The sequence below is a fragment of the Rhinolophus ferrumequinum genome, chromosome 11, assembly GCF_004115265.2.
Source record: "Rhinolophus ferrumequinum isolate MPI-CBG mRhiFer1 chromosome 11, mRhiFer1_v1.p, whole genome shotgun sequence".
Lineage (NCBI taxonomy): Eukaryota > Metazoa > Chordata > Mammalia > Chiroptera > Rhinolophidae > Rhinolophus > Rhinolophus ferrumequinum.
This window is the reverse complement of record NC_046294.1, coordinates 75,783,434-75,802,397: the sequence shown is the minus strand read 5'-3', so window position 1 is coordinate 75,802,397 and position 18,964 is coordinate 75,783,434. Positions and strand designations below refer to the sequence as shown.

The 18,964-nt window shown below is 34.7% G+C and overlaps 1 protein-coding gene across 2 annotated transcripts in view; it reads left to right on the top strand.

Moving 5' to 3' along the window:
- GUCY1A2 (guanylate cyclase 1 soluble subunit alpha 2) overlaps positions 1-18,964 on the top strand; it is a 286,917-nt gene that overhangs the window by 172,261 nt on the left and 95,692 nt on the right. For both annotated transcript variants that reach the window (XM_033119793.1, XM_033119792.1), the window contains one exon: positions 12,958-13,443. In XM_033119793.1, the coding sequence (XP_032975684.1) occupies positions 12,958-13,443 (486 nt within the window). The remainder of the gene's footprint in view (positions 1-12,957; positions 13,444-18,964) is intronic.

The window sequence follows — 18,964 nt, the reverse complement described above, 5'->3', positions numbered from 1 at the left end:
AGAGATAAAAAATATGAATAATAAAATGGCAGTAACTACACAACTATCAATAATTACTCTAAATATAAATTCATTAAATGCTCCAATCAAAAGATAGGGTGGCTGAATGGATGAGGAAACAAGACCCTTACATATGCTGCATACAAGGGACTCACTTCAGATTGAAGGACACACACAGAGTGAAAGTAAAGGGATGGAAAAAGATATTACTTGAAAATGGAAACAACAATAACAACAAAATCTGGGGTAGCAATACTCATACCAGACAAAATAGACTTTAAAACAAAGGCTATAGAAAGAGACAAAGAAGGACCCAATAATCCCACATCTGGGTATTTATTTATCTGAAGAAATCCAAAAATCCAACATGCTACTTCAAGGGGCCATGTGCATCCATATTTTGTTCACTGCAGCATTGTTTACAATGGTCAAGATGTGGTGACAGCCTGGGTCCCTGTCAATAGATGAATGGTTAAAGAGTAGGTGGTACATATACACAGTGGAACATGGCTTGGCCGGGGAAGGGAATGGGTTCTTGCTATCTGCATAATGGACCTGGAGGGTCCATTGTGCTGAGTGGAGTATGTAAGACAGATAAAGGCAGATGCAATGTGATTTTGCTTATATGTGGAGTCTAAATAACAAAGTAAACAAACTAAACAGAAAGAAACTTACAGATACAGAGAACATTTTGATGGTTGCCAGATGGGAGGAGGCTGGGAGTGGGTGAAAAGGGGAAGGGATTAAGAAGTACAAATTTGTTGTTACACAGTACTCATGGGGGTGTAGGGTACAGCATAAGGTATATAGTTATTAATATTGTAATAACTATGTATGGCATCAGATGGGTGCTAGTTTTATCGGGGTGATAGATGGAGGGTGTTGGGGCAGGGTAAAAAGGTGAAGGGATTGGTAGATACAAAATAGTCATGGGGATGTAAAGTAAAGCATAGGGAATGTAGTCAATAATATGGTAATAATTATGTATAGTGCCAGGTGGGTACTAGACTAATCAAGGAGATCACTTCTTAATTTATATAAATGTCCAGCCACTATGCTGTACACCTGAAATTAATATAATATTGTCAACTGTGTCTGAAAAATTTAAAAAGCTGGGGGGGATGTTGAAGGGAAATTTGAATACGAGGTTCAAATTTCCAGGAATAAAACAAATAAGTGTTGGGGATGTAATGTACAGCATGGGGAATATAGCCAATAATATTGTGATAGCTTAGTATGGTGTCAGATGGTTGCTGGATTTATCATGGTGATCACTTCTTTAGGTCTATAAATGTTGAATAACTATGGTGTATACTTGAAACTAACATAATATTGTATGTTAGCTATATTTTAATAAAAATCTTGAAAAGAAAAAAGTTGAAAAAAGAGTAATAAAAATGTAAGTTTTTATTTTACTTTCAAAAAAAAGACTGGAGAATCACGTAGGCTAAACTCACATTTCAATGGTCATAACTCAGTCATTCCTGTATCCTTGACCTGACTAGATCCTGGTCAATCCTTTTTGGCTGTAATCAGACTAGACCTTCTTCATTGCCCTAACTGTGCTATGCTGCCTTTTCTCTCTTTGCCTTTGAGCTTTCCTTCACTCATCTTGGACTATTTCCCTTGCTATATCCCAGTAGCTCCTATCTTTTCACTATCATCGACAGCCTCCACGGCATGTTTGTTCAGTTGAATGCTATTATCTTGACAAGGAATTCTTACGCATTGTTCACATTTAAGAGAATATTTACAAAGACAAATTTTGACGATGTGTTCTGAGACATTTAGCTAATGCAAAGTCAACTTTTGTTGTGACATTTTAATTATTGTAGCATTTGGTACTGTTTGTGAAACTTTCTTTTTTAATTGATGGCACGTTACGCATTTAAGTTGAAGTCTATTTACAGACATTTAAGTTCTTTCCAGTTTTTCAGTTATTGAAAATGCTTCTCTGAATAAAGGGACATATTTTTAACCCGTATTCCATGCATATTCCATATAGCTTCATGAAGTGTGCTATCCTCATAATTTCTTTAACATAATTATATTATTACCATTTCATATTTGCAGTATCTCTCTAGCATCAGCCAAACCATCATTATCATTGTCATAATGCTTAGTAACAATAGTAATTGGTAGTAATTATTGAGTGTATATATATGTGAGTACTAGGTTAGGCTTTTTGTAAGTACTATCTCACCTAAGTTTATCCTAATGCTATTCCATTAAAACTGTCATTATCCCAATTTTACAGATGAGGTTGCTAAGGCCCCGAGAGACCCATAGTTACTCAGCAAGCCAAGTGTTGGAATTAGGCTTTAAACTCAGGTCATTTTTAGTTTCAAAGCGCTCACTTCTTTCATCCCTCCACTTACGTATGGAAAGAGCAGTGTCAGGTAGTCTAGGCACCAGTCGGCTCCCTAACTTACCAACTGTGTTATCTCTGGCAACTCATTCAACCTTCCCTGGTCTTAGCTTCCCCAATGAAAGTGACCTTGATTGTGTGCTCCTTAGAACACTGGGAAGACAAAACACAGCAATGTCTGTGGAAACATTCTGAATATTCTACATGCTGCACAAATCCAAGGGATAATTAAGAAATATTATTGGGTCACAAATAGGGTTTATTTGTCACACAGACCTTTGATAAACATTAAGGGTACTCCCCAAAACTCAAATCTCTGAATTAGATAGCAAAATAAACATAATTCCTCTCATAAAATGTAGTAGTGTGCCAATGACTCACCTTTAATTAATATATTTATAAGCTATTTGTTCATGTCCTGTCTCTGAGCCATCACGGAACTTCACATTCCACTCTTTATTTTATTCAAAACATTTTTTTCTGACAACGAACCTTCTGCAGTGGGGCTGTGTATGCCCAGAGATCTCCTCAGGTCCTTGCCCTTTTACCAACTTGCTGGGCAACCCATACAAGCTGTCTCTCCTGCCCATGCTTATTTTCTCCACTTATGCTTATGAGATGGATGGATTGAGCAAAATGTTTGAGACAACAGTTCCCGTGTCTAGCCAATTTTCAGAATTACACATTAGGTCTTGTAAAACAAATCAGTTTCTGAGCCCAACAACGGGGTCTGATTCGGCAGGCTTGACATAGATTCAGAATCTACAAAGAGGTTAGCTTACAGTTGTTGAAGTCTAATTTGTGCCAGATATTGTACTCAAGATCGTGTACAGGCTTGTTTATATAGTTACAACTGTTTAAGGTAAATACTATTATCATTCCCATTATGATATACTCCAAGTTTTTAATGCCTGCTCATTGCTTATAGTCTCTTGATGCCTGTTTGTCTTTACGAGTCTATCCTTACCTGTAAAGATGTACTTGCTCTATATTCTGAACTTGACAATCCCAATGTCTAGTATTTGGAGAGCTAAGTCTTGTGTCCATTGTTTCTTTGTTTTCATCCATTGCTTGATTTTAATCATATTGAGAGTCTCAAGAGCATAAGTTGGGGAAGTTTTAGATGCCAGTTACCGAGGACCACTCCAGCCTTCTTTGTGTGGGGGTCATCAGTCAAGAATCTTTGACTAGGCTCCTTAACCTTACGTATGTCCCATGTCTCAGAACCCAAAGAGCAGTGTTCTCTCCACGTGGCTCTCAGGGCAGCCAGGCTTCTCTTTGCCCCGTCAGGGCTCCAAATCAAGGTTCACTTTTTATTTATTTGTTTGCTTTGTTTTGATTTTGTTGTTCCTTTTTCTGGTGTGTGTATGTGGGGCTGTCCTTGGAAACTTCTCCAACCTCTTAAGAGATCACCAGGGCTTCAACAATATGTTTTAATCAAGTTCTATTTGTTATGCAGCAGGAGGTTCCCTCAGCTCTCTATAACCTATCCATTCTTAAAATATGTGTGTGTGTGTGTGTGTGTGTGTGTGTGTGTGTGTATATATATATATACCTTAACTCTGTTAGCATATAAGCTCATGAGGACAGAGTCTATGACTGTCTAAACTCAACTCATATCTTTAGCACTGAGTAACGCTCCTATACATAATTTTTTTCTCAACGCTGCTATGTGACGTTAAAAGCAAAATTTATCCATGTGACCCAAATATTGTTTAATTTATTACCCACAAACAAATGAAAAATAATACCTAGATCAAATGATGAATTGAATATCAGAGCCACAAATTTTACTTCAGAGCTATGCTAATACATTAGCCAGTAACCACTTATGACTATATTCATTTTAATTTCAATTTGTTAAAAATCAAATCAAATTTAAAATTTCTTCAGTCACACTGAACATATTTTCATCATTACAGAAAGATCTACTGAATAACAATTCTCTATGTAAAAATTCAATATTCTACATAAAAGTTTTTTTATGTATATAAAAATACAACAATGGGCTTTGCCAACCTGGGTTTAAGCACAAACTCTAGTTATTTCTTTTAAATATTTAATGAAATCGAGTCAAAATGCAAATAGACTATTTTCATTATTAAGCAATATATTAAATAGCCACCCCTGATCTTCCATTCTATCCCTTATTCACAGGAATGAAATGAGGTGTGGGAAAACAGATATTTTAATATAAGTGCACAAAAACACAACACACACACATAAATAATACATAATTGGATAATTTGAGTTGTTTTGTTGTTGTTGTTTTAGGCCTATCAGAATATTCTCATGTTCAATTGGCTGGTTCAAAGTGGCCAATATTTTTTACACATCCACATTGCTCTCTATTACTATGAAGAGGCTTCACTCACCCTTACATAACGTGTTCGTGCTTTTTTGCAGAATCATTTTTGTAATATTTCCTTGATGAGAGTATAGAATTTCTTGTCTTTGCAGAATACTTTAATGGTGGTTCCTAAATTTTATTATAGCTTTTCAAAGTGTAGTTTTATAAACTGTATATATAGAAATATAACCAGAATTTCCAATGGGATGTGTGAGTGACAGTGTGGTGACAAAAGCACCCCAGAAGTGCAGGCTAACTGTGGGTGTTAAAGCAAAGAAGACTTTTAGTGCTATTCCTTAAATGTGTGTGATTTGCTGATTGTGTGAATGTGATGAAAAATAAAATCATTTGCACCCTCTGGGTTAAAAGGCAGTCTGTGTATGCAAAGTATTAGGAATTGCATCTCAATTTAATATTCCTCACATAGTGTGAAATTTTGTGCTTGTTAAATAAAAAATGACAATGAATCTAAAAGAAAAACACAAACCTTTTACAATAGAATTCCAAAACATTTACTGATATACTTGTTTCAGCTATAAAGCATAAACGTATTTCCTTTCAATATTATGTGAATACTGCTGAGATTTAAAAAGGAAAGTGGCATCTAATCATGGAACATTAAATCGACTTGATTATATGGTTTACTGGCTTATCTATCAAAACAGAATTCAAATCCATTTTTAGAATGAATTTCTGAGATTTAAAAAATAGCAATGAAACTATAAATACAGGGGAAAAGAAAGCAAGCACAGAAAGATAAAATCTCTGAAGTGTTATGTTTTTGGCTTTTTGCTGATTTTAGTAATGAACTATATGAATTTTATTGTATCTCATCTCAGCCAATGCAACATTTTAATCTATAGAATAAATATAGCATAATGAGCCTTAGATGTTAATATTCCCCCAGATACATATCTACTCTGCTATTGAATTTACTGTTCAATTCAATAAGAGAAAAGCAGAGTTGTTTCACTTAAATTCCTGCTTATTTAAAGTGCATAGCCTAGTACTGGCAGGTCATAGGCACTAAGTAAATATTTGTAAAACAGAAGAATAAATAAATTAATTAATGCTTTTAATTTCTTTTAAATTATATTTAGTGCACTTGAATTAAGAATTTTTACATTACATCTTTAAATGAGAATAGTTAATAAAGAATTCTTGTCAGAAAAGGAAAAAAAATTGACAAATTTTTTAAACTGTGGCTATTATAAATGCAGACATTAGGTTGAAATTTTAAAAAATCAATAACTCCCTGGGGAAAAAAATTGGTTTTGTTTCAAAACACCTTATTTCTTTGGATAATTAGATTCTGAGAATCAAACCACAAAAAATGGAATGATAAAAATAAATAAGCAAGCAAAGAAAACAGAGTCTTCTACTGAACAGTTTTTCACTCAGCATAATTACCTACAAATTCCGCTAAAATTTTGCCTATGTCAATTGAATATTTCTTTATACTGCTGAGTAGTATTCCACATTTGGTTTAACCAATCACCTACTGAAATACATTTCAATTGTTTTCAGTCTTTTACTATTATGAATATGTCTTATGGTTATTGATTTCTAGCTATATTCCATGTAGTCAGAGATCATATTCTGTGTAATTTTAATTTTTAAAATTTGATATGGTGTTTTTGTATGTGATCCAGGATGTGGTCTTAGTGTATGTTCCATGGGCTCTTGAAAAACATGTATATTCTACTATTTCTGGGTGGATCGTCTTCTATATGTTAGATCCTATTTCTTGATTCTGTTGTTCCAATCTGTATTAGTTTCCTGTGGCTAGTGTAACAAATTTCCACAAATTTGATAGCGTAAAATAACAGAAATTTATACTTCCAGAGTCCTGGATGTCAGCATTTGAAATCAAAGTGTGAACAGGGTTATGCTCTCTCTTGAGGATCTGGGGGAGAAGCTTTTCCTTGACTCTTCCAGCTTCTGGTGGCTACTGGCATGCCTTGGTGTTTCTTGGCTGTGGTTACATCACTCCAATCTCGGTCTCTTTCTTCACATCATCTTCTCGTGTGTGTGTGCGTGTGTGTGTAATCTCTCTCTGCTTCTATCTTATGGTGAGTATCACACGGTGTTATAACTTTTGTTTCAATCACCTCGTATGTTTTAGACAACTCACGAGAAGAAGAATAATCTATTGTGTTTACCCATGTTTCTAGTCGTTCTGTTCTTTTTTCCTTCCTGACGCTTTAAGATTCCATCTCTGATTTTCTTCTGTTTGAAGATATTTCTTTAGCCGTTCTTTAAGGGTAGGTCTGCTTTTGTCTGCAAATGTCTTTATTACTCCTTCATTCTTTTTTTTTAAATTTAAGTTTGTTGGGGTGACAGTGGTTAGTAAAGTTATATAGATTTCAAGTGTATAATTTTGTAATATATCATCTATATATGACATCGTATGTTCACCACCCAGAGTTAGTTCTCCTTCCATCACCATATATTTGAGCCCTTTTACCCTCATTTACCACCTCCCTCCCCCCTTACCCTCTGGTAATCACTCAACTATTGACTATGTCTATGAGTTTTTGTTTCTTCATCTTGTTCCTTTGTTGCTTTCAGTTTTATATCCCACATACCAGTGAAATCATATGGTTCTTGACTTTTTCCATCTGACTTATTTTGCTTAGCATGATAATCTCAAGATTCACCCATGTTGTCACAACTGGCACCATTTCATTTTTTCTTATGGCAAAATAATTTTCCTTCTGCACAGCCACAATTGACAAAATAAAGATGCAACCCACCAAGTGGGAGAAGATATTTGCAAACAATGCCTCTGATAAGGGGCTAATATCCAAAATATATAATGAACTCATACAACTCAACAACAACAATAAAACGATCCAATTAAAAAATGGGCAGAGGATCTGAAGAGACATTTCTCCAAAGAGGACATACAAATGGCAAATAGACATATGAAAAAATGCTCAACATCACTAATCATCAGAGAAATGCAAATAAAAACCACAATGAGATATCACCTCACCCCAGTCAGAATGGCTATCATCAACAAGACAAATAGTAACAAGTGTGGGAGAGGCTGTGGAGAAAAAGGAACCCTTATACACTGTTGGTGGCAATGCAGATTGGTGCAGCCGCTATGGAAGGCAGTGTGGAGATTTCTCAAAAAAATTAAGTATAGAATTACTGTATGACCCAGCAATCCCTCTCCTGGGTATCTACCCAAAAAATCTGAAAACATTTATCCATAAAGACATGTGTGCTCCAATGTTCATTGCAGCTTTGTTTATGGTGACCAAGACATGGAAACAACCAAAGTGTCCTTCTACAGATGATTGGATAAAGAAGATGTGTTATATATACACAATAGAATACTATCCACTTCATTCTTGAAAGATAATTTCCACAGATATAGAATTCCCAGTTGACACTTCTTTCCTTTGATATTTAAAAGCTGTGCTACTTTCATCTGGTCGCCATAGTTTCAGATGCGAAATCTACTGTCATTCAAATTAGTGTTCCCTTTAAGTAACGCATCATTTCCCTCTGGCTGCTTTCAAGATATTTTCTTTGAAATTAGTTTTCAGAAGTTTAATTATGATGTGACTTGAAGTAAATATCTTTGAATTTATGCTACTTGAGGTTCATATAGCTTGTTGAATCTGTGGGTTTTTATCTTTCGTTAAATTTGAGACATTTTCAGCCAGTATTTCTTGAAATGTTTTTCAACCCTACTCTTGCTTCTCTCCTTCTAGGACTCCCGTGATGTAAATGTTGGATTATTTGTTATTGTCCTACAGGTCTCTGAGACTCTGTTTATATTTTTTTTCCAGTCTATTTTCTCTGTGTTCAGATTAAGTAAATTCTGTTGAACTCTTCTCAAATTCACTGATTCTATCCTCTGTTATCTCCACTTTATTTTTGAGCCCATCTAGTGAATTTTCTGTTTTTGTTGTATTTTTCAGTTCTATAAGTTCCATTTGGTTATTTTTATATATTTTATTGCTTTACTAAGTTTTTCTGATTTTTTATTTCTTCCAATAAACCTGTAATTGCTTGTTGAAATGTTTTATGATGGCTTCCTTAAAATTCTTGACAGATAATTTCAATATCTGTTCATTTCATTGTCAGTCTTATTTCAATTGATTGCCTTTTCTCATTCAAGATATGATTTTCCTGGTTCTTATTATGATGGTTGTTTTCTAATTTATACTGGACAGTTGGCTATTATATTAAACATCTATAGATCCTATTTAATTTGTTTTATTCTATCAGGAAGCCACTCTGTTTCGGTTTGGCACACAGATCCTGGCCTACTTTTGTAGGTTGTGGTTGCAATGACAATGTAATTTTCAGAGGGTATATGGTGCTATTTTCATCTGCTTGGTTTATTTCATGCCTCTGGGGCTCTCACTGGTCCTTTTTAATGCTGCTTGAGGAACAGAACAAGCTCCCTGAGACCAGGTGTTTTAGTGTCTTTATGTTAAAGAAGTTTTTTTCCAACCATGTGGGTAAAGAGTACTTCCTGGCTGGGCACTAATTGTGGTAGGTTACTCCAGTCTTTTGAGGACTCAAGATAAGATTTGTGAGAGAGAAAATCTCTGGACTGTGAGGACATAGAAGTTTCTTGGTCTGGGCATTCTTTTCTCTTTTTTTTTTTTTTTTGGCTAGTCCTAATTCTTCAAAAGTGAATTTTACTCTGTGTCCTTCTGTAGACCAGGGACATACCATTTTCCTTATGCTTTCATAAATTATATCCCAGAGATCTGAAAGATCTGAAATTACATCTAGAAGTGATCTTTTCACTGAACTGAATTTAAGTGGATAGGATTGCAAATAGCTATTTCATCTATAAATCAATAGCAACAACTTTTCTCTTTTAAATGCTCATTGTGAACATCTCATTGAGGTTATTTTGCCATGACATTGATTCATATTTAGAATTGTCATTGTCTCTCTCCCCACCCCAACCCCGCAACCGCCTACCCCGCCAAGAACATGTCCTGTGGAGCCAATCCAACTTGGGTTTGAATGCTGACTCTGCTGTTTATTAGCTGTATTCTTGGCAAGGCTCTTTACCTTTCTAAATCTCATCTAAAAAATGAGGATCGTAATAGCTAGCAGAAAATAAAATTCAATAACAAAATATAAATTAAGTGCTCAACACAGTACTTAGCCGATAGATAGATAGCAAGTGCTCAACAGATGTCTCGAGTAGCTACAGGCTTCATCGTCGTCAGCAGCGTTATCATGATCACGATCATCTCCATGTTACAGAGAAAGAAACCGAGGCTTTGAAAGGCCAAATAATTGAACGGAGGTCAATGTGCACACTTAAAGTCAGGAGAGCTGGAATTCAAATCCATGTCTGACTTCTTCCAAATTCTTAATTTTCAACTCATTTTTGATTATAGTGGTAAATATTCTCATAGAGATATCTATGCATAGAAATAGAAAAACATAGGTAATTTCAAAAGAACTTGACAATCAGGCTTTGATATAGGATGATTTTTAACCCTTTTGCCCAGAGTCAAAAACTCCTCTTTATTATGCTTACCAGTTTCTGAAATGTGATAGATTTAAAGACAGTTGATTTTTCTTATGCCTTATGCTATTTCATTAAAATTTTACTATAATTTAGAATGCAGGAAAAACTTACAGAGATGTTTCAGTGTAATGCAGTTTTACACAAATCTGTTTTTGCTACATAAAAATGTAGTTCTTAGAATAGTTTTGCACATTGCTAAATTAATAAATGCAGATCATGGTGAATTTCTGAATCTATAATTATAATGAAACAAAAACCATCAAGAAAAATAATTTATTTTCCAATTAAAATAAAACTGCATTTATGACAGACAAATGCTCCAAATGAGTATGCCCAGTTATTAAATAAGAAGAAAATTCAGTGATGAAAAATATTTTAAAAAAGAAGTTGTTTGCTGTGTATATTGGGGCTTCTCTTTCATGAGTTGTTTGCAGTGTAGAAGGTAAGCAATTATTTTTTTTATTTCTCTGAAGCTCTACTGATTCAGATATTTAAAAAAAATTGAGTTAATGGCCACATATAAATCAAGAATATATTTATGTTTTATATTTGTGAGACGTAACGTTCGATTCTGCTTCTTCATAAATTAAACACTCTTATTTATTACAGATAGCAAATTTGTAATATTATGCATCTACACATACTAATTCCATATTTAAAATAAAAGAGAGATAGAGGCAAAGGCAAAAAAGGAAAAGGTCCATTTTTGATGGGAAACATGGAGGTTGATACATAGAAAGGGGAAAGAAAAAGAAAAAGGAAGAATTACTGAGGAAAATGAGGAAAACCAGTGATGAGAGAGAAAGACCAAATGAAGAAAGAATGTTGAAAAAAGTTGAAGTCCAAAGAACAAAGAGGAGAAGGAAGAAGAAAGCAAGATGGGGAAGAAAAAGAAAATAATGAAGAAGAAATATGAGGAAGGCGATAGGATGGGGGGAGATGGATCCCAGATAGAAGTCGAAATCTATGAGCATCAGAGATTTGCTTTCATCTTAGATCTTTAAAAAAATTAATATATTCATACTAATTTTTTGCAATAAAGTTCTACATTATGTGTTTTTTTTATTATACCTTTAATACTCTAACAATGGGAAAGTATATATCATTAAAACACTTCTCCCCTCGAAAGCAAATCAGGCTTATATAAAGTAACTTAGAAATACTTTCAGAACAATTCTTTTCTTTGCATTCAAGCCATAGTGTGCAATCTGTTGACAGTCCACTTTGAATTAAAAATGTCCTCTTCATGCTATTCTCTGTGCTGTATAGATTTGGCTTCCTCCCTACCCCCATACTGTGATATCTTTGAAAGGGGGAACCTTATTTTATCTTTTTATGCTTATCACCCGGAGCGGTACTAGTAAATAGTAAACAATAAATACTTCAATGAATAAGTGAGAGTATTGTGTGTGAATGGATGAAATACCAAATACTAGCAGAAACTTTACATAAGATAAAGTGAACGTTTCATGTCACAAAAATTATAACATCAAACAAAAATTCAATTTTATTTTCTTAATATAGATTTAGATCTTGGTGATTGGTGCGAGGAGAATAAAGTAAACTATAGTTAGCTTAGAAATCCAACTCTCTATAGTTTTACCCTACATTTGCTCTATGCCTCTTGCTAATCAACTAGCCTAACTACTTTATGCTATGAAGAATAAAGAAAAATGAATTTATTCAGTACATTCCATGTGGTGGTGGAAAGCTACATTGGGGAAACTAATGTACAATCTCGGTTGGTCAACTCTTAGGCTGTTCTTTCTAGGTAATTTTACCACCTTCCTCTCCAGGTGTGCTGAGGTACCTTATTCTAACCCCAATAACTATATTTAAATAGTCATATTGTAAGTCCTCCTTACTTTCATACCGGTGGTCATCCCCTCTGAGTGTTTCTTAGGGCACCAAAGTAAGATAGTATAAATCTGTGTTCACTAACGTTTTCCATTAAACATCACTTCCTCCAATTCTCCAATCCAAGAGCACAGGAGGGAGGGATAGATTTAAATTGCTACATTTTCAGATTCTTTATTTTGTTAACTGAATTCCTTTAAGGCTATCCTGATTTGGGGGGTTTGTTTTTAGTTTATCTTGAACATGCTAGTTGAGTGTTGGTTACTTTCTGATAATACTGGCTTAATTATATCTATTTAATTTTTTATTTTTAAGACCAAGTAAATTGCCCCTTAATCTAGTCAGTGCAAAGACCATTGTATGTTCAAAGGACTATAACTGGTGGAAATATGACTTACATAAGGCCAAACAGGTATTTTGATTCATTTTAATCTCTTGGGTTTATCTTCTGAGTGTTATTTTAATGACAGTTAAATGTAGTTATTTTGACAGGTGGATTTATTCTAATTCTATTATTATTAGCAGGTTGAAAGTTTTTGAACTGGCTAATGAACCAGTTTCGTGATGTACCTGTAATTTCATTTTGAATGAAAATGTTTTCTTGTTTCATTTCCCATTGGTCTCACTTTTTATTTCATTGTCTTTAGAAAGTGGCCAAGTGGGAGACAAAGCAAATGTTTCTATTCAAAACCATGAATTTTACACTGGCTATAAATCATATTTAAATTTGCTTGTATGAATCCAGAAAGTCAATATAGCTAATAAAGCATTTCTTGTTCTTCTTCTTCATCAGAGAATACATTAAATTTGTGAATCTACTATGTGAAGAGCACTGATCAAAGTTCCATGTTAATTTTACAGGTGATGGAAGTCAAAGGACAAATGATACATGTCCCAGAATCAAATTCCATTTTATTCTTGGGCTCTCCGTGTGTGGACAAGTTGGATGAACTCATGGGCCGGGGCCTGCATCTCTCAGACATCCCTATCCATGATGCCACCCGAGATGTCATTTTGGTTGGTGAGCAGGCAAAGGCCCAAGATGGCTTGAAGAAGAGGATGGATAAATTAAAAGCAACTTTAGAAAGAACTCACCAGGCCCTGGAAGAAGAGAAAAAGAAAACAGTGGATCTTCTGTATTCTATTTTCCCTGGCGATGTGGCCCAGCAATTGTGGCAAGGGCAGCAAGTGCAGGCCAGAAAGTTTGACGATGTCACCATGCTCTTTTCGGACATTGTTGGTTTCACAGCCATCTGTGCCCAGTGTACCCCCATGCAAGTGATCAGCATGCTGAATGAACTGTACACCCGATTTGATCACCAGTGTGGATTTTTGGATATTTATAAGGTAATGGGGTTTAGTTACTTATATATGAATATTTTTTAACAGTAAATTGTGACTTAAATTAAATTGCAAGGATACACTTTTCTTTTTTTTTACTTTAACTTGATAGTAAATGATGGACATCTCTTTAATTTAGAAATTTTTATACAGAGTACAGGTATTTATACTTTATGAGTAAACTTTGATTTTGAGTCAATTCATAGTGTTGATATACTATAGGTAACTGTGAGTCATGATATTGCTCAGTAAGGAAAACTTCTGTAGAGCTAGTCCTCTAAATTTATTATTATGGAAAAATTAAACTTATTGAATACTAGGCAACTTTTAACCACGTAATTGTCTTTCTTAGAGATCAGGATTCCAATATAAACTAAGAATTTTATGTTGACAGTTAAAAAGAAGCAATAAGCTGTGTTGAAATATGCATTGCATTATCAGTCGAATCATAGTTAATCAGTATTTTGCATTGTATTGCCAATTAAGTGAAGTCCCGCTAGTTCTGAAAGACACGTGCCAGTATTTAAGCTATTACACAAATGACCACTGGCTTTTAGTGGAAGCACCTTAATTTTCCAAGCTAAATAATGGGAGAGCTTTGGAAATGGATACCAATCACTGTTGGTTGGTCTGATTTGATGAACTTATTAATTTGTTATTAAAACCATAGTAATATCTTGAGTGATTCATCCCCATATCTACCTAAGGAATAACTCTGTAACCTCACATAGAATTTCACATGGATTGCACAATGTCAGGGTTCATGGCTTTATTACATGAAGGACAGCAAGTACATTTAGTATAAATAAACAGTAGTGAACTATAGGTTTTTATTTTCTTCTTTACTAATTCACCTAGACAGCTATTTCTTTTTATAGTATGATCTGCACATAAGCAGTTTCTTTGGAAAGAACCTATTTCACATTATTTTCATAAAGGTGTATCTCCTTTAAAAAAAGGTGTTCACTATTTCCATTATGTACAATACTATATAGCCAGTGCTTAAATTTTTAGTCAGTCTCTTCTGAGGAGTAAACATGCAGTGTGAGTATATATGTTATGTAAAATAAGACTTCTTATAATTTTTTTTAACTTCCTTATAATGTTTTGTTATATAATTTATGGTAGAGGTAGCCAAATGTCTGACGCTAAACCACACAGACACTAATGAGTCTGCCACTGCGATACCCAGCCCTTTCCAGAAGATACAGCAGGTCAGCCTGAATTTGCCAGTACTTTCTTTTCACCAGGACTGGGGTTCTATTGCACTAATCTCTGCAATGACCAGTCTCCTCCCTCTAAACCACTGATTTGCTGTGTTGGCTTCTTCCAACTAAAGTGGTCAGATGTTATTTTGGTTCTAAGTTCATACAACTAAATGAAAGCGATAGATAAATAGATTCTCTTTCAGAAAAACACAGGAATCCCTGATTTAGATATAAGTATCTGTTACGGTTTGAGAAAAGAGAAATGGGATGTCTTCTGAGGGTACCAAAACAATTTCAAAGTTTAAAAATGTAATTTTTATTAGATTTTTATGGACATCAAGTCTCCCTTATTTTGAGATAAGCTAGGACACCTCACAGAAAATCTATGGGAATACGCTGTACGATCCTCAAATTTTCCAATGTTATTAAATCATGGACAGTTCCATGTAGTTGATAAATAATTATGAGAAAGTTTTAACTTACATAATGAATCTACTATTTCTCTGATACTCAAGACTGTGTTTTCTATCTTTCTCTATATATATTTCTCTATATATATCTTTTATATATATATATATATATAAAATCTTTTCTATATATATATTTCATAAGCAAGTTCTGTTTAAGAGAATTTGTGAACCAGAATTACTTTGTTTACATATTCTGGTTCACAAATTCTCTTAAACAGAACTTGCTTATGAAATTTTAGTAATAAATTACAAAGTAATACAATTCAAGGCCCAGGCGTGTTTAACAAATCTTCGATGTTAGTATATATATGTATCTTGGACAGATGTATAGGGAAGCTTTGATGTTTATTCATGGTTATGGGGGTTAAGTTTGGAGATCCAGACTAGGAAACACTAGTCTATGTGCTGAAGCCAGAGTGATGATAATGTGGTCAAAAAGAGGGAAAGACAAAAAAAAGAGACTACGAGTTATGACAATTAAGTTTGCGAACTTGTTGCAATGATGTTGGTAACCTTTTTTGATATCAGAGGGATTATTCATTATGAATTTGTACCAACTAGAAAAACAGTTAACCAAGTTTACTATTTGGAAGTACTGAAAATACTGCGTGAAAAAGTTAGATGACCTGAACTTTTCGCCAACAACTCATGGCTCTTGCATCCCGACAATGCACCAGCTCACACGGGACTGTCTGTGAGGGAGATTTTAGCCAGTAAACAAATAGCTATATTGGAACACCCTCCCTACTCACCTGATCTGGCCCCCAATGTCTTCTTTCTTTATATGAAGATAAAGGAAATATTGAAAGGAAGACATTTTGATAACATTCAGGACGTCAAGGGTAATATGACGACAGTTCTGATGGCCATTCCAGAAAAAGAGTTCCAAAATTGCTTTGGAGGGTGGACAAGGTGATGGCATCGGTGCATAGCTTCCTTAGGGTTGCGTTTTGAAGGTGACCGCAGTGATATTCAGCAATGGGGTAGCACTTTTTCTAGGGTGAGTCCATGAACTTAATTGTCCATCCTTGTATTACCCTCGTATAAGAAAACAATATTAGGAGGAATATAAATTAGAAATCCTCTCTCTGAACTGCCTAATTAAAAATTTCTAATCATTATAATAATTCCACGTTATTTTCTAGAAAATTTACACAGTGTTATTTTGTATCATGAGGTACCTGCTAAAGCTTTAATTGCTATTGAAAAAAAAATTTCCAAACATGATTAGAATTTTTTTAATGACCATAAATATGCTGATTTTGGAAAATGAAATAGAATTTTGCTGGGTTTAAAGTATGTGTAGAACTTTTGTTAAACAACCATACCACAGAGAAAGATACAATACAGCCCACTTTTTGTTGTTGTTGTTAGATATGTGAAAGGCAACCAGGTAAATCTGAATGCCAAGAAAAAAGAGAGAGTGCCTGTCCCACAGGGGTCATTCCAAGTCTGGTACTACACAATAAGTCTCCAGTTCCTAAATTTATGGTTGTCCCTTTCTTAATCATCTTATTATTCCATGTTTCCTATCACTAGGGAGATGATGCAGTGATGAATTATAATTCCAGTCATAGATTTCAGCTAAATGAGGCTGTAATAAGAAGGTTTTGCTAAAATAATCAAAACCTTCTATAAAGTAGTAGGTTTAGGAAGAAGCTATAGATTTTACTGTACGTATTTCAAGTGCTGAAAAAATTAAAGCCTTTACAAGGCGTGGCTGTCAAGATGTGAAGATGTATATACATTAACTAAGCTAGGTAAGTTGACAGAGGCATGGATTATAATTTTGATCCTGTTACAACTGGAAAAACAAATATGCAATAAAAAGTCAATATAAACAGTATACTATATAATATCTTGTTCCTCAGGCTTATAGGGCATAGAGAATTAACAAAATAAAGAGCCAGTAACTAACTTTTTAAATCAATGGCATACAGATAGTAATTAGTAATAGTAATAATAATAATAATAATAATAATAATGACATTGGATATTGAAGCAACCTAATGGGAGTTTTGCCTTGATTTACATTTTTGCCTCTGGTAAGCTGTTTAGTTAGAAATAAGGGAAAAGGAAAGAGAAGGATGAGTCCTTCTTCATACCCCCCTCATGCCATTCAGCCAAGGCTACAGTATCTCAGTGCTATCTTAGATAAGGATGTAAATATACTCCTTACATTCTCATCTTTTCACCTTTAACCACTTTCTTAACTTCGCTTTTCTCCAGTTCTGTGACCTGTAAAGTTGATATTAAATGTATCTACCTTACAGTTATATTGTGAGTATTTGAATTAGCTGATATGTGCAAAATGCTTAAAACAACACCTGGTATACATTAGTAAATGAACATCTTAGCTGCCATTATAATTTCTCATACAGTTGTATCTGAACATATGGGAATATGCATTATGTGATTATTTTGTAGGTTTCTGTATGTACATAACTATTGTGTACCCAGTGCTTATTACGAAAGAATAAAATAGGATCTTATTTAATCTGCCATGACTAAGGCGGGAGTTGTTACATTATTTCGATTTGCAGATAAAGAAACTGAGTTTTAGGAAGGTTAAATAATCAGATAATGTAACGCATAAGTCAGAATTTGAACTGTGGCTTATCTGATTCTAAAGCCTCCAGTATTTCTACAAGTCTAGTCTGTGATCCAGACAAAGATCAAATAATAAAAACAAAAAGTAGAAACTGTTTCAGAACTAGGTTACATGATCAATAGTTACAGTTATACTGTCAAGTGATGAGAAAAACTCTATAACCCAAATCTATCCCATCTCTTCCAGTAGCAAAAAATTCAGTGTTCTGAGTAGCTGCATCTTAAATTTGGGGACTCTCCCATCTGCTATCCTGTTTTTCGGTCAGAAACCAGCTAGCATCTTCTCCCTTAATTCCTCTCATGGAAAAATAGCGTACCAAGAAGGGGACAGTGGGATGGATGATCCCAAGTGCGGGCAATAAGGGATGTAATTGTAAAATAATGAAACTGAATAATGAATATGTTTTTTGTGTGTGTGTTTTTAATCACTGTTCCAAGGCAACTCTGAAAACTGTTATTAATAATACACTTCTCAGTGTTGTGGTGGGAATAGGGGGGCATTGCCATCTCAAATCCCAAACCTGCTTTGAAAATGTCAGTAGAGTAAAACATTGACCATCTGTTTCAGGCTTGGGCTGGGGAGAAGGGGAAGGAAGAAAAGATGGAGCAGCCAGAAAATGCCAGGAGCAGAATTCTGTTAGACCAGGGAATCTGATTTTAAAAATCTGAAAAGCAACAGCACAAAGTTCACACCAGCCAGAGAACACAAGTATTCTAAGTCCAGGCGGAAAAGCTGAGTCCAGCAAAGTAAAAAGGACAGAAATCCAGACTCACTCCTAGGGGACACCAAACCCTGGGACTGGGACTGGGCCTGGGGTCTGGATTACTGGAACTGGAAAGCAGGCAGTGTGTCCAGGCAGCAAGTATGAAGACAGGCATCAGGACACACTCTGACTGAGAGCCACGGTCTTTTCTGTGGCCAGGACCAGACTTAGAGCCAGAGAATGTGTAGGACCCTCTCTACAGAGTCGAAGGGGAACCAAATACGGCAACTTCATAAAGGACATGGAGGTGTCCACTGACATTTTAAATGCCAAAACAGAAATTAGACCCACAGAGATGCTATAGTGAGCAGGCTGTTTCTACCCATTCTTGAAAATGAATAGAATATATTGGGGAACATTCTTGGCATTAATACAATTTGAAAATTGCTAGATACCTTGAGTTCTGAAAATCTCTGAAGACCAATGAAAACACTGTGTTGACTTTATAAGCTCCAATTCTCCATAAATACAATGC